General features: G+C 44.1%; 1 protein-coding gene across 1 annotated transcript in view; it reads right to left on the bottom strand.

Annotated features, from left to right (window-relative positions):
• DNAH9 (dynein axonemal heavy chain 9) overlaps positions 1–27,597 on the bottom strand; it is a 636,923-nt gene that overhangs the window by 467,032 nt on the left and 142,294 nt on the right. The window contains exons 26-29 of the mRNA XM_060238867.1: positions 18,933–19,172; positions 18,132–18,292; positions 15,736–15,892; positions 14,479–14,583 (exon numbers count right to left, since the gene is read on the bottom strand). Coding sequence (XP_060094850.1) covers positions 14,479–14,583; positions 15,736–15,892; positions 18,132–18,292; positions 18,933–19,172 — 663 coding nt within the window. The remainder of the gene's footprint in view (positions 1–14,478; positions 14,584–15,735; positions 15,893–18,131; positions 18,293–18,932; positions 19,173–27,597) is intronic.

The raw sequence follows: 27,597 nt of genomic DNA, 5'->3' as shown, positions 1-27,597 counted from the left end.
TGCAGGCAGAGAACCCGATAAGGCTCTTTACTACCCTGAACAAAGGATTAAGTTTTCCCCTTATTCAGGAGACAACAGCTCTGTTGGAAACTCACACCGGAAGCCCTCTGCCATGCATAGAACCCGATATATTATGGTGGCAATGAGGATGGGATCTGGATGAGTGAGATTCAGGGCAACCCAGCACCGCCAAGCACATCGAGCTCCAGAGCCACTGCGCAAGAGGCACCGCTGCCCAGCCCGATCATGGCCACCACGTCCGGATCGCAAAGCTCCATTCCAGAGTTTGACATGGCACAGCCTGAGGCCTGGGAAGCCTGGGCCAAAAGACTCAAGTATCACCTCATGGAACAACAAATTAAGGATGATGAACCCGAAATCAAGAAGGCCATCCTGCTGAGCAACTGCGTCATCACCACACTACGGCTAGCAGAGAGCGTGGTCATGCCAGAGACGCTTGAGGCATCTTCCTTCGACAAGATCATCAAGGCACTGACCGGCCATTTCTGAAGCCTACTATCCTCACCAAGAAGCTACAGTTTCTCGACAGCTTCCAGGAGCCGAATGAGACCGTTGCAACCTTCCTAGCCCACCTGCGAGACCTGGGCAGGAAAGCGGAGTACGGTACACAACTGGAAGAGGCCCTGCTTGTGAAGTTCACTCACGGCCACTGGTTTGAATGACCCAATTATGTGCTAGCATGGGAACCCAGAGATGTATATAAGTTGGGCCGGTAGCAATATCTCTAAAGTCATTATAAATATCAATGGGGATAGAGGGCATCCTTGCCTTGTTCCTTTACTAATTACCATTTTCTCTGTCAAATCTGCGTTAATACAAAGTCTTACTTGTTGGTCAGTATATATCGCTTTTACCATTCGCTCAAAGTCTTCACCCAATCCCAATTTCTCCATTACTGCAAACATAAATTCCCAATGTAGATTGTCAAAAGCTTTCTCTGCATCTGCAAAGAACAAAGCCCTTCTTTTTCTGGATGTTTATCATAGTATTCAATTATAACAATTACCGTTCTGATATTGTCTCTAATCTGCAGTCTGGGAAGAAACCCTGCTTGCTCTTCTTTAATAAAGTTATTCAAATGCTGCTTCAGGTGTTCTGCTAGTATACTAGCATACAGTTTATAATCATTATTAGGTAATGAAATTGGTCTATAATTTTTTACATTTGTGGCATCTCTGTCCTCTTTCGGAATTAATGAGATTACTGCTTCTTTCCAAGTTTTAGGTAGCTTCCCTTCAACTCTTATAATGTTCATCAATTTCAGAAGCTTTGGAAGTAGAGTCTCCTTCAAAAATTTTCCTTTATCCACCATGTGGCTTTTAAACAATTTTGCATAATATTTATAAAATTCTCTTTTAATTCCTTCCTGATCCACAATTTCTTTATCTCCCAAAATTATTTTATTGATAATTTTATTTTTCCTTTTTCGTTTCATTTGCCAGACCAAGTATTTTCCCAGTTTGTTGGCACTCAAAAGATTTTTGTTGAAGCCTTTTAAAATTCCATTCCACTTCTTTATTTAATAAATGTCTTAGTTGTTCTTGTAGAATTGTAATTTCCTTTGAGATTTTCTTTTTTCCTGGCCTTTTTTTTAGTTCCCTCTCTCTCTTTCCAATTTCTTTTTATAAATCCATCATTTGTTTTTCTTTAGCTTTTTTGCCCTTATTATTCAGTGTGATTAGAATGCCTCTCATTACTGCTTTATATGCATCCCACACCGTTTGGTATTGGACATCATTATTTTCATTTACTTGGAAGAAAGTTTTGGTCTCTTTCTCCAGAGCTTCTACTACCTCTTTTTTCTGCAGTAAATCTTCATTTATCCGCCATCTCAAAGTCTTTTTAGTGTCCTTCGCAAACCACATTATTGGGTTGTGGTCTGCACTTATTTTAGGAAGAATATCTATTTTTTTTTTTGTCATCAACCCCATTTTTTTTGTAATCCATAACATATCAATCCTTGAGAAAGAGTTATGTCTTGCTGAAAAGAATGTATAGTCTCTCACTGTAGGGTTCATTTCTCTCCAAATATCCACACAATTTTCTTGTTTAATTAATTCAAAAAAAGATTTTGGCAATTTCCCTTCTTTATTTTTTTCCTCAGATCTGTCCAAAATCTGCTTAACCGTTCCATTAAAGTCTCCCATTATCATGATTTGCTCATGTGTCACTTGGTCAAGTTGTTGCATAATGTCCTTAAAGAAAGAGTCTTTAGCTCCATTAGGAGCATACAATCCCAATAGCAAAGTTCTTTTGTGGTTTAACATCACTTCCACTGCAATAAACCTACCATCATCGTCTTTAAAGATCAGTTTTGGTTCTAAGTCCTGCTTCACATAAAAAACCACACCTCTTTTTTTCTCCTTGGCCAGTGAAAAAAAATCCAAACCTAATTGCTTATTCCATAAAAATTTGTAATCCAATTGTTTAATATGTACTTCTTGCAAACAAATAATGTTACACTTTTGTTTCTTAATCCAATGAAAAGTTGCCCTTCTTTTTTGTGGTGAGTTAAATCCATTTACATTCCAAGATAATTTGTAATCCATCATGATTTTCTGATTTTAATCTATACCCCCAAATTCTTTATTTTCCATCAGGAATTTTTCCATATCTTGCACATTTGTAATGGTACATCTCTTCCCTTTGTATTCAAAACCCACACCTTCTGGAAGAATCCACCTATATCTCAATTCACTCTTTCAACGACTGATCTGTCAATTTTTTATATAGTTTTCTGTCACTTAGAACTTTTCTTGGTAATTCCTTCATGATTCTGACTTGACTACCCTCCACCACCAAATTACCATCATATTGTTTACTTAAAATTCTGCCCACCAAGTCTCTTGTTACACATCTTACTACCACAGGTGGGTTTTATACCGTCATCACCTGCGACTCCTTGAGCGCTTTCATCAGCGCTGCCTTCGCACCATCCTCAACATCCACTGGAGTGACTTTGTGACCAACACTGAAGTCCTCAAGAGGGCGGAGGTTACCAGCATCGAGGCACTGCTGTTGAAGACGCAGCTGCGCTGGGCAGGGCATATTTCTAGGATGGAAAACCACTGCCTTCCCAAGATTGCCCTGTATGGCAAACTCTCCACCGGCCATCGAAATAGAGGGGCACCAAAGAAGAGGTACAAGGACTCCTTGAAGAAATCCCTTAGCACCTGTCACATCAACCATCACCAGTGGTCTGACCTAGCCTCAGATCGCAAAGCATGGAGGCACACCATCCACCAGGCTGTCTCTTCCTTTGAGAACGCACGCATAGCTGGTCTTGAGGACAAAAGGAGATTGAGGAAGAATCGCACTGCTACAGCACCAACCCTAAATCAGACTTTTCCCTGCAGCCACTGTGGCCGGACCTGCCTGTCCCGCATTGGTCTTGTCAGCCACCAGCGAGCCTGCAGCAGACGTGGACTATTGCACCCTTCTTAATTCTTCGTTCGCGAAGTCAAGCCGAGAGAGAGAGAGAGAGAGAGACTCCGAATTGACCCTGTAAATATAGTCATAGAAATAATTAGTCTCATCAGGGTCATCACCAACAAATTCAGCAATAATCCTTATTATGTATGTTCTTAAATCTATTCCATCTTTTTCAGGCATCCCTCTCAAACGTATCTGATTCTCCATTAATTTGCAATCTTGCAGTACTAATTTTTCCTGCATTTTTTATAGTGGAATCCATTGTATTAATTCTTACTTCATGGTCTTTCACTTTATCTTCAACATCTTGAATTCTTTTAGATATTGCTTTAACTTCTTTAGTGAGAAGTAGTCGGGGACAAAGGGTGGCAATTGGGGGTGAGCTGTCCCAGAGGCACACTCTTGATTGTGGGGTGCCGCAGGGAGCAGTTCTCTCCCCGATGCTATTCAATATCTATATGCGCCCCCTTGCCCAGATTGCCCGGAGGTATGGGCTTGGGTGTCACCAATATGCAGATGACACCCAGCTCTATCTGCTAATGGATGGCCGGCCTGACTGCGTTCCAGGGAATTTGGACCTGGCATTGCAGGCCGTGGCAACTTGGCTTAGGCTGAGTGGGCTGAAGCTGAACCCAATGAAGACAGAGGTCCTTTGTGTGGGTCGCGGCGCCCTGGGGAGGGAAATACCTCTCCCAGTTTTTGACGGTGTGCCTCTGAAAGCGGCGCACCGGGTCAAGAGCTTGGGAGTTCTACTGGAGCCTTCACTATCAATGGAGGCCCAGATAGCAGCCACTGTTAAGTCAGCGTTTTTCCATCTGAAGCAGGCAAAGCAGTTGGCTCCCTTCCTGGAGCACCAGGACCTAGCAACCGTGATCCATGCAACGGTCACCTCGAGATTGGATTACTGTAATGCCCTCTACATGGGGCTGCCTCTGTGCCGAACCCAGAGGTTGCAGCTGGTGCAGAACGTGGCAGCTAGGCTGATATTGGGGCTCCCAAAGTGGGAGCACATAGAGCCGGGGCTACGCGAACTGCACTGGTTGCCAGTTACCTACCGGGTTCGTTACAAAGTGCTGGTTATTACCTTTAAAGCCCTATATGGCCAAGGACCTGCTTGCCTGAGGGACCGTCTCTCCCCATACAAACCCCAGAGAGCACTGAGGTCAGCAGGGAAGAACCAGCTGACTATCCCTGGACCAAAGGAGGCCAAACTTCAAAACACCCATACACGGGCCTTCTCCATCACAGCTCCACACCTATGGAACCAGCTCCTGGAAGAAGTGCGAGCCCTGCGGTGCCTTGACCAGTTCCGCAGGGCCTGCAAGACCACTCTTTTCAGGATGGCCTTTGCTGGCTGAGAGACTGCTGTGGGTGACTTCGCTATTATCATTTATAATTGGAATTAGCACCTGGAAATCTGTTAATTGGAATGTTTTAAAGTTAATGTGATTTTAAACCCTGTATAATTTTATGAAATGTTGTTAGTCGCCCTGAGCCCGCCTCAGCGGGGAGGGCGGGATATAAATAAAATTTTATTATTATTATTATATCCCTTTTTAATTCCTTCTTACATTCACTTACAGATTTCTTAATCACCTTCACCAATCTTGCCTCCATGGCATCCATTTGTTCTTTTTTTCAGATTTTTTAACTTCCTCTAGCATTTTGGCCCTTGTCTGTATCTGTTTCCCTAGCTTTTGAGCTGACACTACTGCCTTCCCATTATAAATATAGGCTCCAAAGTTGATGTCACCAAAGTTCTTTAAAACTGTACAGTCTTATAGATAAGGACTTGCCCTTTCAGGCAAGCCCAAAATCACCATCCTCCTAAGCTCCAAAGCCAAAATATTAATTTTTAAAACTTTTTACTTTCCAATTAATGGCTGCCGATGTTTCTCTATGACTGTGATCCTAGAGAGGCTTAGGAGGCTTACTTTTTTCCCTTTTCTTAATGGCCACCACTTCCCTTTCTTGCCACCAAGTCTCGTTCTCTATGGTAAAGAAGTCTTGTGATATTTCTATGATGTCACTTCCTGTGACATCTTGTTGTTTTGAAGTCCTCTTCTAGTTCGGAGGGGGTAGCTGACCACAGGTATGCATAACAGTTTCAATTTCCCCCTTTTTAAGCCGTTACTTTAATTTTTTCAGTTCCAATTTTCCTCCTCCTCCTTCTTCTTTGTTTTAGTGTCTTATATTACTATCCAGCCTTTTATTTTTCTTCCAAATAAATCATAATTTAGTCCTGGAGCAGTAGATAAAGATCTTTTACCTTTTAATGACGTGATCCTTCAAAAACACCGTTCAAACTCCCTTAGAAGTTAATTAGTCCCAAAGAAGCTTTGGCTCATGATGATTTAATGACTCCAGATATCCTCTGTAGACGATGGAATGCAATTCTTCTCCGGAGATTCTTCAAAGCCAAAAAGAAACCCCACTGGGATTCCTTGTTAGCCAAAGTAAATCTCAGAATTTAATAAGCATGTCTTGGTCACCTTCTTATCTAGAAGATGTGGACTGCAAGCATTAAAAACACCTTCTCTGTCCAGAACAGAGGGTCTGGTCTGCTCCTCACTGAGAAGCACGTCAATCCTCCATGAATCCAAAACCGGAAGCCCTGGAAGTTCTTCCTAATGTTGAGCCGGAAACTTATTTAATTTCAATCAATTGGTTCTGGTTCTACCTTCCGGGTCCACAAAAAACAATTTTACACCATCCTCTATAGGACAGCCCTTCAAGTACTTGAAGATGGTGATCATATCACCTCTCAGCCTCCTCCTCTCCAGGCTAAACATCCCCAGCTCCTTCAACTTTTCCTCATAGAACTTGGTCTCCAGACCCCTCACCATCTCCATCGCCCTCCTCTGGACCTGTTCCAGCTTGTCTATATCCTTCTTAAAATGTGGTGCCCAAAACTGAACACAATACTCCAGGTGAGCTCTTACCAGAGCAGAGTAAAGCGATACCATCACATCATGTGATCTGGACACTATACTTCAGTTGATACAGCGCACAAAATTGCATTTGCCTTTTTACCCACCGCATCACACTGTTGACTCATGTTCAGTGTATGATCCACTACCCTAGATCCTTTTCACACATACTACTGCTAAGACAAGTCTCCTCCATCCTATAACCATGCAGAACTTTACATTTATCCCTGTTAAAATTCTTTTTATTAATTTTAGCCCAGTTTTCCAGTCTGTCAAGGTCATCCTGTATCCTGTTTTTGTCTTCTTCTGTGTTTGCAACCCCTCCTAATTCAGTATCATCTGCAAATTTAATAAGCATTCCCTCTATTCCCTCATCCAAATCATTGATAAAGATGTTGAACAAAATAGGTTCCAGGACAGATCCTTGAGGGACATCAAAGGTATATACTCCCGCTATAAAGCATATTAAATAAAACACCCACTGTTTTCAGCCCACAATGTTATATCCACATACACTAGTTATCTAAGAAATCGTTTTAACTGATCTGAAAGTTAAGTGAGGTTTTATGAGCTGCTATCTTGAATGTTTAATGGCAACTACAATACATCCACTAACACGTTTCCCTTTACTAATATTATGCTTCTCTGCTTTGTCCCACTGTGCAGTTCATACCTCTGGACCATATGTCTATCATGTGATTATTATATCTGGAGTATTTACTGTCATTAATGTTTTTCTTGGTGTGCTGTTTTTCAAAAGCAAAAGAATATCATCACCACTATTTCATTGACTTTATCACAGTATTAATAGGCCATCTCCAAACAAAACTAATTAAGTATGATTTCAAGACATTTCCAAGACACTTTTTACAAGAGAGAGATCCAGATAGTAATTTCCATATTTACATTCTAAATTGTAACTAGAAGCATGCTGATGACTTTACAAAGCCATTGCTTATTTTATTTCAGTAATCTAATTAATGGAGAGAGACTCATGAAAGGTTGAGTCAACCAGGGACTCCTTGACTAAACATCCCCATTCCCTTCAATTAGACACTACCCCTTTTGTGCTTTTTGCACATTACCAAGCTCATCACTCTCCAACTATCACTACAAGATTCACACAAGCATTTCCTTCACAGTCATCTTTGCCTAGGAAACTGATTTTCTGTATAAGGATTACATCAGTGCCATTATCACAGCCTGGCTTTTGGTACACATCCCCTGACCACTGTGCCAGCCAGAACTAGGAGAAGCTAACTGGCACATCAGTTTAAGTTATTATTAAGGGATAGAACCATCTTGAGCAGAGACAAATTCTGTGAATGCGTTAACAGATCTTACCTGCAACAGATACTGAAACTGTAGCTTTAGTTAGTTTTCCAAGGCCCAGTGCACATTCAAGCCAAGTGGATGCTTAGAATACCTGAGCTTGAGGCTGGTGGCAATCTCTATGGTCTCCATGCCCTTGCCTTGCCTGCTGCTGCCCACCACCCAGGAAGTTGCTGAGCTCCAGTGGTGCTGAACATGCCTTCCTCCTGAGTCCTAGACTACAGCTGCATGGGCTGGGTGGAAGGCAACATCCCATCACCACCCCAAAATTCTTCTCCACCTCCTGGGATGGTGAGCTCCCAGATGCAGGCAATACGCAAGTGGAGGAAGGTAACAGATGCCCATTGCTTCCCTATCTTCAGGATGATGGCAAGATTTTGCAATTATGGCTCGCCGGTATCACTTTTTTCTCCCCAAAAAGGAATCTGACTAATAGTACCTTTTATTTTATCTCTGGCCTGTGGTGCTGGATTGGATATCAAAAGCAAAAGAAAGAACCCACTAGAATTTTTAACCTGCAAACGACGGAGATAGCGGCTCCTGGTCCCGCAGAGAGACTGGAAATACTACTGCCGCTGAAGTGGAGGTGGAGCGCGGCTGTGGTCTGGCGTGCGGGTGAAGTCCGAGCAGGGCTGGGAAAGAAGTGCGGAGCCGGGTGGTGCAGTGAGAACGCCGCAGACGATGGGCGTCCCTGTGTGATGTAGCCGGAGGCTATTGCAACCAGAGGCCGAGGAGCAGCCGAGGAGCGAAGCGGAGGCCGAGGAATGGTCGGAGCACTGTGAGTGGGTGAAGCAGCGGGCTGCCCCCGGGACGCTGGTCTCGGTGGGCGCCAGTCAGCTTTCGTCCCCTCGCCCTTCATCTTCCACCTTGCGGATACTGCCTCAGCGCGGCCGGGCTAGCAGCCGGGACCTCCCCGACTGAAAGCCCTGTACGGGGCTCAGGGGATGCGGGGGGCCCCAGAGCGTGTGCCGAGCTGCGGAAGATCGGAGGTGGCGCCAACGGGGGCTGTGCTTTTTCCTGGCTGAAGCTGCGAGGCTCGGCCGAGCAGCTGGGAAGACACAGGGGAGGCCCCACCCCTCCCCGGGTCACCAAGCTGTGGGTGCTATCAGGCCCCAAAAAGCCACACCCACACGAACACAAACTGCACCTGCACTTTAATAACAACTGTGAACATCTACAGACACTGCACCCAAGAACAGCACTTTACGAACAATATACATTATCTACCTCCTTAATATAGCATCTGGACTTCCACCCACTGACTAATAGATTTGCAGACCACTAATTGGAATTTATTAGTATTAGTATTAATTAATTAATCAGATTTTTAGTCAATTGATTAGTAACTGAAATTATTATCATATATTTATATATTGGATTATATATTTATATTTTTAGTTTATTAATTGGGAAGATTGATGGGGGATTATTTATTAATAATGCTGGGAATGAATCTATTAAATTTTTAACTAATCAATTTAGAGGTAGTACTGGGATGGGCTTTCAAATTAATTAATTCGGAGTATATAAGTAGTGAGTCTGACAATTGGGGGACCGGAGTGGTTGGTGGGGTGTGAACCTAAATTGCAGGTTGAGATAACCTAGGAGGGGGGTGAAACTGCTCTAATATTGGCAAGATCATTCCGGGCATAGGCATGGATGCTTGGCCAGGAGATTCCAGTGCTCTTGGGGAGGGAAAGGTATGACGGTGGGAATAGACAGATGTGTAAGGGAAGGGGACGGAGACAATACGGTGCTCGGCCCCCTTCCAGTCTACTTCCCATCCCAACGGTGACAGGTAGTGGGGCCAAGAGGAAAAGCCCGTCTCCGTCATTGGTGTTATGCAATGCCAGGTCCATAAATAATAAGATCTCGACCCTTAGGGAGTTCCTGCTTCAGCAGGACGTGGACCTGGCTTGCGTGACCGAGACTTGGGTACGAGATGAGGAGACGGTGGCTCTCTCTCAGATGACCCCCCCCAAGTTACTTGGTCTTTCACCAATCATGGAATAGCGGGCGGGGGGGAGGGGTGGCATTGTTCATACGGGAGGGTTACTCCTTCCGGGCTCTCCCGGCCCCAACGATCGATGGTATTGAATGTGCCGGTCTGGCGTGGGACGTCAGAGAGGGGTTGGCGATTTGGCTGGTGTACCGTCCGCATAACGCACCAGTTAGCGCCTTACCATCCCTGATGCAGGCGGTGGCGGGCTGGGCATTAGAGTACCCAGGGCTTATGGTCCTGGGTGATTTCAACGTCCATGCCAATGACATGGCCTCCACTCAGACAATGGATCTAGTGTCTTCCATGGCAACACTGGGACTCTCTCAATTTGTTACAACCCCCACGCACCAGGCCGGGCACATGTTAGACCTGATCTTTGCGTCCGGGATTTTGGTGAACGATATTGCAGTAGAAGCGGTACCATGGTCGGATCACCTAGCCCTCAAGGCCCGTATGGAGATACCACCCCAACCCTGTATGGGTGGAGAGCCTATTTTGGCTCGCCCCCAGAGCCTGATGGACCTGGAACAGTTCCAAATGGCCCTGAGGGATCCCTGGCCCCCTGGCGATTCCCTTGATGACCTGGTGGAGGCCTGGCAAGGCCAGCTATCCAGGGCTATCGATGAGATTGCACCTCAACGCCCTCTGCGCCCTGGTATGAGGCTGGCTCCATGGTATACCTTGGAGCTACGTCAGCTGAAACAAGGGCTCAGACAACTAGAGAGGCAGTGGCGGCATACAAGGGACGAAGCGACGAGAACATCCTATAGAACGTTTATGAAGTCTTATGAGATGGTAGTCAAGGCCGCAAAGAAAGACTACTTTGCAGCCAAGATTGCATCTGCAAATTCGCGCCCAGCACAATTGTTTAGAATAATTGGAAATCTTATTACATTGCCACAAGGCAAACCAAATGTTAGAGAATTAGAGATAGGCTGTGAGGCTTTTGCGAAACATTTTGCAGATAAAATCACGTCGCTCCGCCAAGACCTGCCTATCACATTGGATACAGTACAGGAACTTGAGGCTCCGTGCCTGTCTTCTGGTTTAGTGTTGGGTCACTTTGACCCACTCAGCCTGGAGGAAGTCAACGGAATTCTCTCTGTTGCATGCCCAACAACTTGCGATTTGGACCCTTGCTCCTCCTGGCTGATTAAATCTTGCCAGAGGGAGCTTAGATGTCCTTTACAGGACATAATAAATAGATCCCTCTTGGAGGGGTGCTTTCCAACACCTCTGAAAGAGGCTTTGGTCCATCCCCTCCTGAAAAAATGTACAGCAGACCTGGCCGAATTTGCAAACTATCGACCGGTCTCTAATTTACCGTTTTTAGGTAAAATTATTGAGAGTGCAGAGGCGTTGCAGCTGCAGAGTTTTCTGGATGACGCTTCCATCCCAGACCCTTGCCAGTCCGGCTTTCGCCCGGGCCATGGAACGGAGACAGTGCTGGTCGCCTTGGTTGATGACCTCCAGCGGCAACTGGATCGAGGTGGCGTGGCGGTGCTGATGCTGTTAGATCTGTCGGCAGCGTTCGATACGGTCGACCATCGGCTACCGCCGCCTTGCCGACATAGGGGTTAGGGGGTTGGCTTTACAATGGCTTTCCTCCTTCCTCAAGGGATGGGGACAAAGGGTGGCAATCGGGAGCAAACTCTCCCAGAGGCGCACACTAGACTGTGGGGTGCCCCAGGGAGCAGTTCTCTCTCCGATGTTATTTAACATCTACATGCGCCCCCTTGCCCAGATTGCCCGGAGGTTTGGGCTTGGTTGTCATCAATATGCAGATGACACCCAGCTCTATCTGCTAATGGATGTCTGGCCTGACTGCGTCCCAGGGAATCTGGATCAGTCACTGCAGGCCGTGGCAACCTGGCTTGGGCTGAGTGGGCTGAAGTTGAACCCAACGAAGACAGAGGTCCTTTGCGTGGGCCGCGGCGCTCTAGGGAGGGAAATACCTCTCCTGGTTTTTGACGGTGCACCGCTGAAAGTGGCGTGCCAGGTCAAGAGCCTGGGAGTTCTACTGGAGCCTTCATTATCAATGGAGGCCCAGGTAGCAGCCACTGCCAAGTCGGCGTTTTTCCATCTGAAGCGGGCAAGGCAGTTGGCCCCTTTCCTGGAGCGTTGGGACCTAGCAACAGTGATTCATGCTACGGTCACCTCAAGATTGGACTACTCTAATGCCCTCTACATGGGGCTGCCTTTGTGTCGAACCCGGAAGCTGCAGCTGGTGCAGAACGCGGCGGCTAGGATGTTACTAGGACTCCCGAAGTGGGAGCATATACAGCCAGGGCTGCGCGAACTGCACTGGCTGCCAGTTACATACCGGGTTCACTACAAAGTGCTGGTTATTACCTTTAAAGACCTATATGGCCGAGGACCTGCCTACCTGAGGGACCATCTCTCCCCATACAAGCCCCAGAGAGCACTGAGGTCAGCAGGGAAGAACAAGCTGACTATCCCTGGGCCAAAGGAGGCGAAATTGCAGAACACCCGCGCATGGGCCTTCTCCGTTGCAGCTCCATGCCTGTGGAACCAGCTCCCGGAAGAAGTGCGGGCCCTGCGGAGTCTTGACCAATTCCGCAGGGCCTGCAAGACCATCCTTTTTAGGTTGGCCTTTGCAGATTGCTGACTAAGGATTGCCGAACTGATGGATCCGCCAAAGTGACTTTGTTCAGTGATCTTCGCCATCATGCAAACAGACCGAATAGCGCCAGGAACACCACTGTTACTGTTAAATTATGTCGAATGTAAATTGGAATGGTTTTTAAGATAATGCTGATTTTAAAATTATTGTATAACCTTTTGCATGAATATGTTGTTAGCCGCCCTGAGCCTGCCTGGGCAGGGAGGGCGGGATATAAATAAAGTTTATTATTATTAAGATCCAACAGGTTTACCTTCCCTCTGGCCATGCAAGATGGCAAGGAGAAGGTCATTCATCCTTTCCTCAACTCACATTTCTACCTCTTCTAGAAAGAAAGCATGCACCAGTAGTGCTGACAGTTCTTAGCCACACACAGGCTGGGAAGGTGACAGACCTGCTAGCTGCAGTAAACTGTCTTTTGCCAGGTCTATCATCTCCTAAAATGGGGCAGACAACTCTTCTTGGCCTGGATGCCCAAAAAACTGCAACATCTACCTGTGAAGATGTTAGTGTCGTGAGAAACAAAGGGGGGAAGGGCAGAGCGAGACAAAGACTGTATGTGTCTAGACACATCTGGAGCAGAATGAGTCCCAAGGATGCTACTAGCACCTCAAGGGCTTAGATAGTGAATAAGTTTGGCAAAATCAGGCAAAATAGTCTGGCATGATGTTTTTTGGTACACATACCACGGGGTTACCTACATCTGTCCTAGGAACATGGGAAACTTGTCAGTATGATACAACATTTGTACAAATTACTACCACACTCAAAAAGTAAATCTATGAAGGCTTCGCTATGTCAAAAATTATCTTGTGAATTCATCTGAACACTAGATTAACATATGCCACATCGAAAGATTTCTAGAAAGGAGAGAGCTTGCTATATTATCTTGCTGTATAGTCCCTCAGCATGGTCCTATGCTTACTAACGAAACTGATTCCTAGATTCTGCAGCTTGCATATCCACCTTAACAACTTGCCAAAAAGCAACTGAACAAAAGCTGTCTTTGTACCAATAATAATAAGCATGGCAGAGTTACTAAACAGTTGTGCACTTTAGTTACTAAACAGTTGTGCACTTTTTGGTAACAATGAATGTTACCAAAAACTCAAAATTCGAACACGGGAATATTTTAAAAAAAAAAACCTTCACTGCCAGAATGGAATGACCATCCTTCAATACAATTAGGCTATGAATATCAGTTCTCACCCCTACAACAGTTCTTTGCACTCTTGGTGTGGATTGTACAAATGTGCCATATAGTCAGGGCCGGCTCACCCACTAGTCAAACTAGGCAGTCGCCTAGGGCGCTGGGAGCAGCAAATTGGGCTCTCCCCCAAGTGCCCCAGGCAAGCACTTAGTTTGCCTTCCTCTCCCCTCTGCCCCCACCGCCACCCCTGCCCCCTGCACCCTCTGGCCCACCGTCACCGAGCTCTGCTCACTCCCCCACTCCCGCCCCACTCGCTGTGAGTAAAACGAAGGCCTGGCAGCTCCTCACAGTCCACGCCTGCACATTTTGTTAGGAGTCTCTTAACCAAACGCGCAGGTGCGGGCTGCAAGAGCCAGTAGACCCTAGTTTTACTCACAGCGAGTGGGGCAGGAGGGGCATCAAGCAAGCAGCGTTGGCGGGGGTGCGGGGGCATCAGCGAGCCGTAAGGGGCTAGTGGTGAGCCAGAGGGGGTGGGGCAGACCAGAGGGGGCTAGTGGCAGCTGCAGCAGCGGCGGAGAGAGGGAGGCAAACGGGAAAGGAAGGGGAGGGAAGGGAGGGAGGAGGCAGGTGGGTGCCATGCCTCAGTGGGGCACCAGGGGGTGCCTGCCTAGGGTGCCAGACACCCACGGGCCAGTGCTGCATATAGTATAGTAACTCTGCATGCAAAGCTACACAAAATTATAAGGAATCCTTTCCCCCATCTATCAAGTTAACACACTGGAGTTAAAAGATAATTATGTTCATAATGAGGCTAATTTATATTTCCAAATCATCACCAAAACCGCAACCCACATAACCCTCTTTGACTAATATCTCAGAGTACTTTGTGAAGTAGGGTGGACCACATCCCTGAGGTGTACCTCCCCCTATCCTTATTATGAATTATATGACAGAGTTTGTTACTTACCTGTACAGCCACCACTGACAGAACCTCAACAGAGATTCTGTTAAACTCATCAAAACAGCCCCAAGTACCAGTCTGAGAAAGACCTTTGTAAATGTTCCCACAAGACTGCAACAGAAAGACATGATAGTACAATTACCCCCAGAATTTGTTTCAGTTAAATTTGCATCACTCATTTCCAGTCTCCTAAGCAAGTTATAGTTAAAGTGCAAAGGGACCAAAGGCAAAATAAAAATGACAGCAATGACAAATCGGTTTACTTTGTTCACTTTCATTATATATGTGAATAAGATTCTTGATTAGAGATTACTGGTGCCGCTCTACTGGCAGTCTTGACTTCCTGGGTCAGCTGAGTCACAACAGATAAATGAAAAATGCTGCAGTTGTTCTCTTATATCAAATGAGAAGGGATAGAGAACAAGTTAGAGTCTAGACTTTGGTGTAGGTAGCAGTCATTCCCAAACAATGGGATAGGATCACCAGTGAATCACAGGAGTCCTGCAGGAGGGTCACTGTTTCATCTCTTGGTCCAAGTGCTTAAAATAACTCCCTCACAATGTCGTAATTCCATTTTTGGTCCTGGCATCACTGATGGACCTCCTGATGGCACCTGGGTGTTTTGGGCGCTGTGTGACACAGAGTGTTGGACTGGATGGGCCATTGGCCTGATCCAACATTCTCTTATGTTCTTTTATAGATCCTGAAAACATTTCAGAAGTTTGGGGGCTACTTTCTTAAAGGCAAAGAAGTGGACTCAATAAGGTCAGTAGTCACTTTCTTCTCATCAGTGTATTTAACTAATATTTGAGCAAGGAAAGAAAAGGGTACATGGAAAATCAATCTGACTGGAGAATAATTGTTATCATGAGCAGTAGCCAAAACTGTTCCAGAGCACTTTCATATCAGTGGGTAGAATCCATAATTTCAGTGCAGTTTGTACTGAAAAACTGCACCAAGAAGGGATGGAAAACAATGAATGAGAAATATTTCAGTATATTTTTTATGAAAATTAACCATAAAAACATTTTCTGAAAAAACAAGATAGGAGTTTATGCATATAACTCTTTTTAAAAAATTATAATAGTGTTAATATTTAGATTTCTAGTCCCTCCCATCTCAATTTGCTATATCTTAAAAGAAACAGAGACAAAACAGGAAATGTGTCATGGGTGAAGCAGACCTTACATAAATTAGCTCCATTTCTTCCTGCATAGATCTGTCCAGGCACATATTCATTCTGAAGACGTTCTGAGCACTTACCTTGTAGTCCATTTGCTCTGAACAGTTGAACACATACACCATGATGCCTAGAGCTCGGCCCAGATCCTTGGTGGTCTCAGTCTTTCCGGTTCCAGCTGGCCCTGCAGGAGCCCCACTCATAGTCAGGTGCAGAGACTGGGTGAGAGTGATGTAGCATCTTCCATGTACCAAGATGGAGAAGAGAGAAAAGTAAATATTGGCCACATGCAGAAACTCTGCTTCACACCTAACTGTCAGGTTAAATGACATGAAAGACATTGATAGTCTTCCAATGTCTCAGAACTGCTGAACTGAAAATAATATGAAGATCCCATATTGAACAGGGGGTGTTGAGAGAAGACCGAATGATGATGATGAGGCATGGGATGCCTCTGAGGGACACCAGAAACCTCCCCCAACTGTCACATCAGCTCTCTGTGCTGGGGAAAGTGAGGCTTGAAATTTCTGGAAGCATTCTCCACAGAGATGGAAGGCTTTGGAAGCTGCTTGGTCGCTCTGTGAGGATGTTCCATTGGTGACCTCCTTAATGGTGATGTGTATCAGGATGGGCTCCTGACAGTGGTCCTGAATGCTACTGAATATTATTGATGCTAAGAGTGTGACTGCATTTGTTTGATCAACTGAATATTCTCTGTATTTTCACTACTTATGAATTATGTTTTGGTTATATTTTTGTTGCTTATATTGACATATTCGTGTATTCATATACTTTACGTATATATTCATGTATCCTTATACATATTCATATATTGGGGTAGGTATTTGTGGGTTTCTTGCATTGTGCAGGGGGTTGGACTAGGTGACTCTGGAGGCCCCTTCCAACTCTATGATTCTATTCAAGTATTCATATATAGTAGTATAGACTGGTGTGTATCATGAACAACAGATATATCTATAAGACTTGTATTTCACCAAATGTTATGTTCGATACTTAATCCTTCTGAGTAACTAATGTGAGACTGCTCCAAGTAAGGGGCCCAGAAGAGGGAAATGTGACCCTGAGGGAATTGCTGTCTCCCTGGAAAAATTAGACAGAGAAAAGGGAGAATAGCTTTGGACTGGAATGTGCAACCTTGACTTACCCAAAACATTATGGGCCTGAGAACTCTTCTAAATGTATTTTGGCACTGGAATTGCATGCCCAGAATTCTGGCACATAAAGCTGAGGCGGTTAGGTTATATGTATACTGTACATATTAGTTAAGTTTCATTTTACTTCATTTCTGACAAGGAAAGGCTTTTTTGCCATAAGTGTTTCCTTTGCTGATTTATCTCAAATAAAGTTTCTTCTGCATTCATCCTGAGAAGTTCCCTTGAGTGATACTCAGAGCAAAACTTTACAATGCTCGCTCTCCTTCCAGCCTATACCCCATCCTGACTGTAGCAGGTAGTGGGGCCAAAAGAAATTACCCGCCTCCATCTCTGGTGTTGTGCAACGCCAGTTCCATTAATAATAAGACCGCAGTCCTACGAGAGCAGGCAATGGATCTGGCCTGCGTGATCTAGACCTGGGTGTGAGATGGAGAGACTGTAGCTCTGTCTCAAATAGCTCCACCTGGGTACTCGGTCCTTCACCAGTCACGGACTAGCAGGCGGGGGAGGGGAGGCACTACTTATACGGGAGGCTTACTCCTTCCAGGCGCTCCCATTCCCAATGATTACCGGCATAGAGGTGCTGGCCTGGTATGGGATGTGGGGTAGAGGTTGGCTATCTGGCTAGTGTACCATCCACCTACTGCACTGGCCAATGCCTTACCATCCCTGATGGAGACTGTAGCAGGTTGGGCATTGGAGTACCCACGGCTTGGGTGACTTCAATGTCCATGCCGATGACGCAAGCTTACAAGTGACAGACCTGGTGTCATCCATGGCGACACTGGGACTCTCCCAATATGTAACAACTACCACCCATCAGGCCGGGCACATGCTGGATTTGATCTTTGCAGTAGGAGTTACGGTGGACCGGATTACTGCCGAGGTAGTAATGACTTCCAAAACATCATATTATTAACAGCCTTGCAAACTGAATGCCAAGGCTTCCTTGATTGAGTCGATGTTGGATTACAGTGATAGCTGCACTATTATCACTACATAACACATGTGGTATGACAGTTTCTCTACAAAATCCTAAACACATTGTAGCATCCTGCCATGTCTCTTCCTCCTGTCTTTAACGGAAAATGCATTTGAGCCAGAGAGCAATGGGATCTGAATAAAACCCTCTCCCTACTGAAGCTGTAATGCCATCAGGCTTTTGTGAGTTCTCCATCAGAAAGGCCATGTCCCTGCAAAAAAAAGATTCTGCAACAATCAGTCAAGTAAATTTCCTCAAGTGCTGATTTCCTCTCCTCCTTATCCCCTCTCCTCTATCCATGTGAAGGATTCTGGGTACCCACCTGTCCGTCAGAGGAGTAATGACCAGGCGTGGTGTGTTCCCAAGATATTCATAGGAATATAGGAACTGTGCATCACAAATATTTGCATAACAGTGTTTCTCCTCATCTGCCCATCTGTGCCGGAGTTGTGACAGCCAAAGGAATACTTGTGCATTGTCCACCTTCAAAAGCACAGCACAAAAAATTGATGCATAGAATTATAAAATTATAGAATCATAGGGAAGAGACCTCCAAAGTCATCTAGTCCTCCAATCCCCTACACAATGCAGGAATTTCAGAAATACCTCACACACCCATACATACATCCCCAGTGACCCCTGTTTCATGCCCAGAAGATGGCAAAAACCTCCAAGATCCCTTTCCAAACTGGCCTGGAGAAAAATTGCTGACTGACCCCAAAGTGACAATCAGCATTTCCTTGAGTTTGTAAGAAAAGGCCACAGGAATCAAACACTTATGCAACCTTTCCTGCCCTCCTTCTCATAATCTAATTCGCAGAATCAGTATTGCTGACAGATGGCTATCTAGCCTTTGCTTTAACCTCCAAAGAAGGAGAGCCCATGGCCTCCTGAGGAAGCCTTTTCCACTGAGGAGCCACTCTGTCAGGAAGTTCTTCCTAATGTTTAGCCAGAAACGCTTTTGATTTTGTCCAGGAAGAAGAAAAGAAGGTACAGAGAAAAGAGGTTCCCTCTGAAAACAAACAAGGACTGCAATTTATCCAAACTCTCTTCTCAAAGGAGACAACAATTATTATGAAACAGTTGAGGTGGGGAGTGGTGTTACTTATTTAATGAAACGAACCTTTTGAGCAATCATCTTGGCCACCACATCTCGAGCATGGACATCAATGGTACAGATGGTCATGATTTTCTGCCTGTCACCCTTGGAGAGATGTCCAATGAGCATGGTGATGAGGGTGTTCAGCTGGGACACCTGCTTCTTGTAATACTCTTTCATGGCATTCTCATAGCCTTCCTCCAAACGGGAAAAGGCAATGCCGACCTCTGTAGTCCACCAAATCTGGGTGCTGGTGAGTGCCACCTTCGAAAGTTAAAAAAAAAAAACTCAGCATCTTTTGCAAAGTCAGCAATAACAGATGGTTTTCTGAGACATGAGAGGCCATGTGAAAAGTGTTTCCTCTTCTAAAACTATTGCTGGATTTCCATTCTTCTAATAAATGATTCCTTACCCCATGTGCCAAAGCTCCGAGATACACATTCTAACATAGGAGTTACTCCCACAGCAAGGTTAAAGAATGTCTACCATGAAACCAAGGTACTGACATTCTGTTCAGATACCAGAAGTTACATTTTTCCAGAAGCTTCTTAAGTGTGCAATATTTATTGTATGTATTACAACAGAACAATCTCTGCTTTCCCAATCTGATATTTGTGTGTGTTGGTTTAGTCTCATGGGGTGGAGTCCCTGCTCATGAATTTTGTTTATAAATTTAAATTGAAGACTGCACATGCTCCCTTGTCCTCAAATCAGTTGCTTCTTTGTATCTTTGCTAATAAATTGATGTTGTTTTGAACACACCCAACTGTGCTGTGTGAATCTACAAGCAGGTACCTGAACGGGCATCCTGACCCACAAGCAAAAAGGAACATCACAATAAGGACTCTGCTTCACAGCCATCCAGTGGTCTGAACTGCAGATCAACATCAAGCAAGTCATTGACAGTAACAACCACAAGAAGTTATGACACGTTATCACTACCTCTTAGAAAGTTGGTGATTGTGTGGACCCTTAAAAATTAAAATAAAACTGTCCTGGTTTAAACTGATTTTAAATTTTATTTCTGCAATAAAAATAATAATTATTTTTTATTATTTCAGAGCGACGTCTGGTCTGGTTTGGATTCCAAATTTGATTAAAAGTCCAAGTGATAGACTGATTAAATTAGAAACTGCAGAACTGAATGAAGGGTTGTGTAACCTACTCTGGGTAACGAAAAGAACCCGGGTTCAATATAAAAATGATGTAATTAGAGATAGCCTGCTCAAAATCCGGGACTCTCAGAATGAGGATTAGTCCACTGACTTCACCAATAATATCACCACCAGATGCATTTTATGATAAATATGTGAAGAAAATCAGTGAATGTGTAACTTACCAAGACATGATAAATCCAGAAGGAGAAATTAAATCATGGTAAACAGTTAAAGAAGAAGGAAAGAAGATACAATGGCTGGTATACTTCCAATTAACCTTCAAACTTAAAGAAGCAGCTCTTGTCTGTAGAGGTCAAATAAGATCCCTCACTGACTTTGAAAAGATAATCACCCAACAGAAAGACCACTTATTAGGACACATCTACAAATACTTACTTTAATATGATACAGAAACTGTAGAAGTTAGAATGTATATGCTGAAGTAGATTCAGAAATTTGGAGGAGAGATAACATTTCAACAGTGGGGAAAAGAATAGATGAAAGTTTAAATTCACTGCAAGTCAAGTATTAAGAGAAAATTGGTAAGTTTTATTGATGGTGCTTTACACTGAAAGACATTGAAAATATGGACAAGATATACCTTCTGAGATTCAGATCATTCTAAAAACTGACTTTGCCATGAAACTAGAGACTATATTATTGGGAATTATGCCAAACAACATTGAAGGAACATTACATGAACTGTTTAGATATATGTTGACTGCATCCAGAGTAGTAATGGCAACTAAATGGAAAGCAGAAGAATTCCCAAGTAGTGAGAAACGCAAACATATTTAAAAGGAGTAATTGAATACAAGCTATTATTGGAACCTAGCAGTTTCTTCGGAGGTCCCCCCTCCCCCTTCTGTCTATCTCTTACTGTGGGAAATCAAAATATTTTGGAACAGGTTTTGGAATACTGCCACTACTTTCACTTTGCACTGTTTGGTCTACAACTCCCCCCCCCCCGCTTTTTTTAAAATTTGTCTACAAATTTGAATAAACTATACCTATTTTTCACCTTTTTTAAAAAAATACCATTTGGATTTTATGCTGCTGCTTCCTTTTGTTACTATTTTCTGATGTCAAATTAGATACTAAAAGACTAAACACTTGTGCTCTCTCATGTGGAAATCTCATCAAAAAGAACACTGGCATATTAAAGGATATAAGTACTGATTTACAATCCTTTTCCATGTGGATTACTTCCTGCATCGTTTTTGCCCTCTCATTTAGATTATATCTAATCTAACACTGGTATATTAAACGATAAAATAAGTACTGATTTACAATCCTTCTCCATATTTACTATTCTTGGACCATCTGAATATTGTAACTTTTTTGTCACTTGACAAAAAACTGCTCCCATCTTGGTGGTCTGCTGTGCCCAACTCAAGACTTAAATAGATAAGATTCTAAGCTTTTACTGCTACTTGCTTGACAACTTATACTTAGTAACACACATTTTTAACAGACTATTCTACTTTTACTCTTTTTAAACTGTCAATAATTATTTTCAATTGTTTTAAAATTTGAACAGAAACATTTAATACAATTGACTGAAATAGGAATTGTAGGCTAAAATTGTGCATATATTTGATACCAAGTTTATAACATAGTCTCTATTGAGGCAAAGACAGAAATTGATTGAATATATAAAATATACATATTACATTCTCCCATCCATTCATATTGTTAAAGATTGTTTAAAACATATAAGCAGGGCTTTTTTTGAGGAATGCATAGGCAAATGAGTTCCTGCTGGGATTTTTCTTCAAAAAAGCCCTACATTTAAGGTTATCTTAAAACTGTTAAGATTGCTTATATTTTAAGACTGTAGAAGTTAATTGACACTATAATGCTATGATTATGTAAATTTATGTAGCTTTATGGAAAGGTTATGTAAGGCATTTCAATGCCCAGGAAAGCTAGCAAAGCTGAGAAAGATGGCAACTGGAAAGGTCTACAAAAATATATATTAGTTCTGATGAAGATATTCAAATTACAACTGAGAAGTTAGAAAAATCCCTTTCCTGGCAAATTAAAACTTTAACTGCTGGATTTAAATAAAATATAGGATTACTAACTCAACTATTGCAAAATATTAAAGAAGATATACAAAAAATAAGGACTGAAATTTCAACTGAACTACAAGAAATAAGCCAAAAGATTCAAGAAAACAAACAAGAGACTCAAGAAATCAAGACAAAGCAAAAAGAATTTGAAGGGAATAAGACAAGTTTGAAGTATTACAACATCAAGAACACTCCCTAAGAGAACCAAATCAAAGGAGTGGAGTATTAGAAATGAAATTTAGAACTAATAATCTACAATTTTGCAGTATTCCAGAATCCTTCTATGAACAGGACTTAGAAAACGGGTTCAGAAAAATCAATTCAAGATTATTTAAACGTACAGGGTGACTTCCCAGAAACTGAGCAAATCTTCAGAATCCACTCAAGATACGCAAGGCAAAACAATCTACCAAGAGACATACTAGTCTCTTTCACTCACAAAAAATCAAAAGACACAAAAGAATCAGTTTGGTGTAGTGATTAAGTGCGTGGACTCTTATCTGGGAGAACCAGGTTTGATTCTCCACTCCTCCACTTGCAGCCTTTGGTCAGCCATAGCTATCTCAGAGCTTTCTTTGCAAGGACAGCTTCTGGGAGAGCTGTCTCAGCCCCACCTACTTCATAGGGTGTCTGTTGTTGGGGGGAGGAAGGTAAAGGAGATTGTAAGCCACTCTGAGATCTGAAATTCAGAGTGTAAGGCAAGGTATAAATCCAATATACTTCTTCTATCACAACAGAGGAAGGAGTCTCTCAGAACTGAATGTAAAGAAATCCAAGATCTTCAAGATCTTTCACCAGATACTATCCAGAAAAGGAAAAAATTTGGAAAACTGACACAAAAAAATATACATTATCATTGGAAAATCCCATGCACCTTTGAATATTCTTGTCAAAGGGTAAGAAAATAATAATAACATTAAAACATAGAAGAACTCTTACAAGAACTGAAACCAGACAGTGATCAAAGCTCAGTGTCAAGCCCCTTCCCTCTTGTCTTTATTTACTGCCTAATGTCTTCTCTTATTTACAACTTAGCTGACCTGGTATCTGGCATACTGCTGTTTATTACCCAAGATCTTCCTGTTTTGTCTATAGGAGAATGTGAAGGTATCACCCTTGCCTTTCTCAGAAATTCGTATCTCTTCCCAGAGCCTTAGTAGAATGCTTTGTAGTTTAGAAGAAGAAGAAGAAGATATTGGATTTCTATCCCGCCCTCCACTCCAAAGAGTCTCAGAGCGGCTCACAATCTCCTTTACCTTCTTCCCCCACAACAGACACCCTGTGAGGTGGGTGGGGCTGGAGAGGGCTCTCAAAGCAGCTGCCCTTTCAAGGACAACCTCTGCCAGAGCTATGGCGGACCCAAGGCCATGCTAGCAGGTGCAAGTGGAGGAGTGGGGAATCAAACCCGGTTCTCCCAGATAAGAGTCCGCACACTTAACCATTACACCAAACTGGCTTAGAGCCATTCTGTTATTGTAACCCCATAACCTTTAGATTCGAATATTGCCGCCATTTGGTAATGGTCTATGCCATCCTATATAGTGAATGTGTAGCTGGTACCTCTTTAGTCTTTTCAGTGACTGTGTCTGTGAAGTATCTACTGAGTTCTAATAAATGCATCTATTTGAAATAAACAAGGATCCCATTATTTGGAACATCAGAGCTTGACATTCTGAAAAGACTCAGACTTAACCGAATTTAGAGACTTTTTAACACCATGGCAGAAAAAGCCCCTGACAACGGACAAGTTCCGAGCATGCTGGAGTCACCAGGACCGGAAGGCTGAGACACTGGAGCCATCCCGAAGCAACCTCCATGGCACATCATAGATGTCTGGAGACAGGCAGGAAGAGGCTCCCTACTACACATCCAGCTGTTGTTCATCATCCCAAAAGACTGGGGCCCCCGCAGATCCACGAGTCTCATGGATGCGTGCCCGGCTCGACAAGAGGAAATCCTGGGACTACCTCCCCTCCAAATCCAGAGTGAAGAAGGGGGAAAAGAGGATCGATCGGAGGTAAGCGGGGGTGATGAGAGAGGGGAGAAGGGCATGGACCTGATCCCTGATGATGGTGACGAGGAAGAGTGAGATCCCGACCCGAGGGACTTCCTCCAAATCATGAGATTCGAATTGGTGGAGATGTGCAACCTGCGAGAAGAAATGCGGTCAAACAGTGCACAAGAAGCGAGGCGGCAATTGGACCGAGCCTTAAACCCACCACCGCCACCATCCAGGTACTGCCACCTCCCTTGGCCCCGGCAGACTACAGGAGAGGCCAAGAGAAGGTGACCCGGAAGAAGTAGAATATTTCACAATATAAGCCAATAGCTTCATGTATTATTGGGGGCACACTTTCCCTGATGAATTCAACCAGGTGAACTACCTCGGTTTGAAACTGAAAGGGGCAGCAAAAAGATGGTATGTGAGCCACTATGAGACCCACAGCCCGAGCTAGACATGGTGGTGGCATTCCTCCAGGCCATACTGGTGCAGTACAAAGTTCTGCTGCAAGAGACCCGGGTCCTAACTGCTCTTCACGACATGCAACAAGGGTCTCGGTCGGTGAGGAAGTACGTGGCCAACTTCAGAGTGAATGCTGCAAAAGGCTGTGGGTGGAGCGAGCAGATTAAAATGGAGCAATTCCAGAGATGGCTGAACGCTAATGTCCTAGACCAGGCCCTGAACCAAGCCCAACAAACCTCCCTGGTGGGGTGGATTCAGCTGCCCGGGGAAGTGGAAACCCACATGTGCTGTGTAGCCCTCCAAAGTCAGCAGGTGCAAGGGGGAAAGGGGGGGAACATGAGTCTTGGTCAGGGGCAAAACAAGAAGGGAAGAAACCAGGTCCAGGGGGCACCCAAGTGAAAACTCCAGGACCCCGAAATTGCTTCCAGTGTGGGGACATGAATCACCTCACTACTGACTGCCCTGAGAGACCTTGAGGCCCCCCTTACTCCGAAGACCAGGGCACCCAAACCAAAGAAAGCGGAGGGATGCCAGAAGGAAACACCTCAAGGTAAAGCGGTAGTGGCCGCTCCCCAAGAGGAAGACATCATAATGGTGGTGGAATCGGGAGAAGAATCCTGGAAAGAAAAGCCATCGGGAAATGAGAACGACCTGCACTGATCGGTGCCATGCAGCAGGTTGCGGAACTATCGGCGCCACTACGGGTGAGAATAATGGGGACTTTATTCTTCATTCTACTGACTCTAATGAACTCTAATTCCAAATGCTTCATGCATGTGAGGGCTCTGTTGGACTCAGAGTGTACTAGAGACATAATCACCCCCAAGATGGTGGAAGTATTAGGCTTAGCCAAGAGCCCTTTGCAGCACCCCATCTGATTCGAGCAGATTGATGGGACAATAATGAAGAAAGAACCATGTACAGAGCAGACCCAACTAGTGCCAGTAGGGATAGAAGACCACTGGGACACAAAATTTTTTGTAATTGCCCCCTCTTCATCCATCAACTTAGTACTAGGAGTGGGGTGGTTGGCAAAACATGAACCCAACATAAGGTGGGGGAATCAGATCATAGACATCAAAGACCCAGTGTGCGTTAATCATAAATGGAAGAGTGGCTGGAGTCCTGAGCCCCCACCTGTCAATGCAAAGCTATGCCTAGCTATAGAGGAAGTAAAATCCATACCAAAAAAGTATTGAGACCTCAAAGTGGTGTTTACTGAGGAGGAAGCTAATGAATTACCCCCTCACAGAGACACTGACTGTACCATAGAACTAATCCAGGGCAGTCCATGCCAAAAGTAAAAATTTACACTATGGGATAGGCAGAGAAGGCAGAACTGCTTAAATTTCTGGAGAAAAACTTAGAAAGGGGGTTTATCCACCCGATCACGGCCTCCCATGCAGCACCCATACTGTTCTGGAAAAAGGACAGGGGGCTGTGACTTTGCACAGAGTTTAGGGGGATCAATGCCCTTTTAGCATCAAATGCATACCCCATCCCCCTCATAAAAGACCTATTGAACACTGTGACCCAAGGGAAGATATTTACGAAACTAGATCTAAGAGATGCATATTTCCGAGTGCAGATTAAAGAAGGAGACGAGTGGAAGACAGCATTTAACACCCCACTCGGCCAATCTGAATACCTAATAATGCCGTTTGGACTGCAAGGAGCCCCCGATGTGTTCATGAATTTCATAAACAAAGTGCTGAGAAAATACTTGTACAAGGAGGGGTGTACCTTGATGATATCATTATTTATTCAAATGACTTACAATCCCATGTGAAATTGGTGAGAGAAGTGCTGAAAACACCTTACGAGCACAAACTGTTCACAAAACTATCAAAATGTGAGTTCCACAAGACAGAACTGGATTACTTGGGTTACCGAGTGTCAGGGAAGGGTTTAGCGATTGACCCAGCTAAAGTACAAGCGGTGCTAGATTGGGAACCCCAAAAAACTCGTAAACAATTACAATCTTCTATCAGCTTTGCAAACTTTTATTGTAATTTTATACAGGGGTTCACCCACACAATGTTACCTCTTACAGACTTGCTCAAAACAAAGGGGAGGAGGCCAGATGCCAAAAGACTGGGGGTGAGAATAGAGTGGATGAACAAATGCCAGCAAGCGTTTGACTAATTAAAAAGACTATTTGCCAGTGAACCTGTATTAATTCACCCCCAACGAATTAAAACCTTTTGTGGTGCATTGTGACGCAAGCGATGTGGCCATGGGAGGAATTCTGATGCAGTTAGATGAGAGGGGGGAGTCTGAGACCCTGCACTTACATCTCCCAGAAATTCTCCTTGGAACAGCACAATTGGTCTGTGTGGGACAAGGAGGCTTTTGCTGTCAAATTCACGCTTGAGACGTGGCACTCTTGGTTAGAGGGGGCCTGAGTGCCATTTGAGATAGGGACAGATCATAAAAACCTAGAAGCATTAACGGGACACAGGAAACTAGCTGAGAAGCAAATCCACTGGGCAGGATTTTTCTCCAAGTTTGATTTCACCCTAAAACACATCCCTGGCTCCCGTAACTTCTTAGCTGAAGCCCTTTCCTGCCTCCCGCAACACAACAGCCAGTGAGATGAAGTGATAATCCCCCCTTCTCAAATCAGGGGGGGGGGGTAGTCACTGGCTCACAAAAACTCCACCAGTCAGTGGGGAAGCTGTGGGGGGAGAAACTTAAAGCAGAAACTGAGAAAGAAGGAGAAAGCCGCCCCACGGAAGTAAGAAAGAGGGAGGATGGATTTAGGTGTAGGGAAAATAAACTGTATGTCCCTGAATGTCTATGAAAACAAATACTATAGCACTCCCATGATAATGAAACTGCCGGCCACTTTGGCTATGTAAAAACACTGCACTTGGTGAACAGACAATTTTGGTGGCCCACTATGAAGCAAAACATTTCAGAATATACAGCCTTGTGTTCTATATGCATAATGGCAAAAGGAAGGAGGGGAACCCCCGGGGACTATTATGACG

The sequence above is a fragment of the Heteronotia binoei genome, chromosome 5, assembly GCF_032191835.1.
Source record: "Heteronotia binoei isolate CCM8104 ecotype False Entrance Well chromosome 5, APGP_CSIRO_Hbin_v1, whole genome shotgun sequence".
Lineage (NCBI taxonomy): Eukaryota > Metazoa > Chordata > Lepidosauria > Squamata > Gekkonidae > Heteronotia > Heteronotia binoei.
This window is presented reverse-complemented; position numbering and strand designations above follow the sequence as displayed.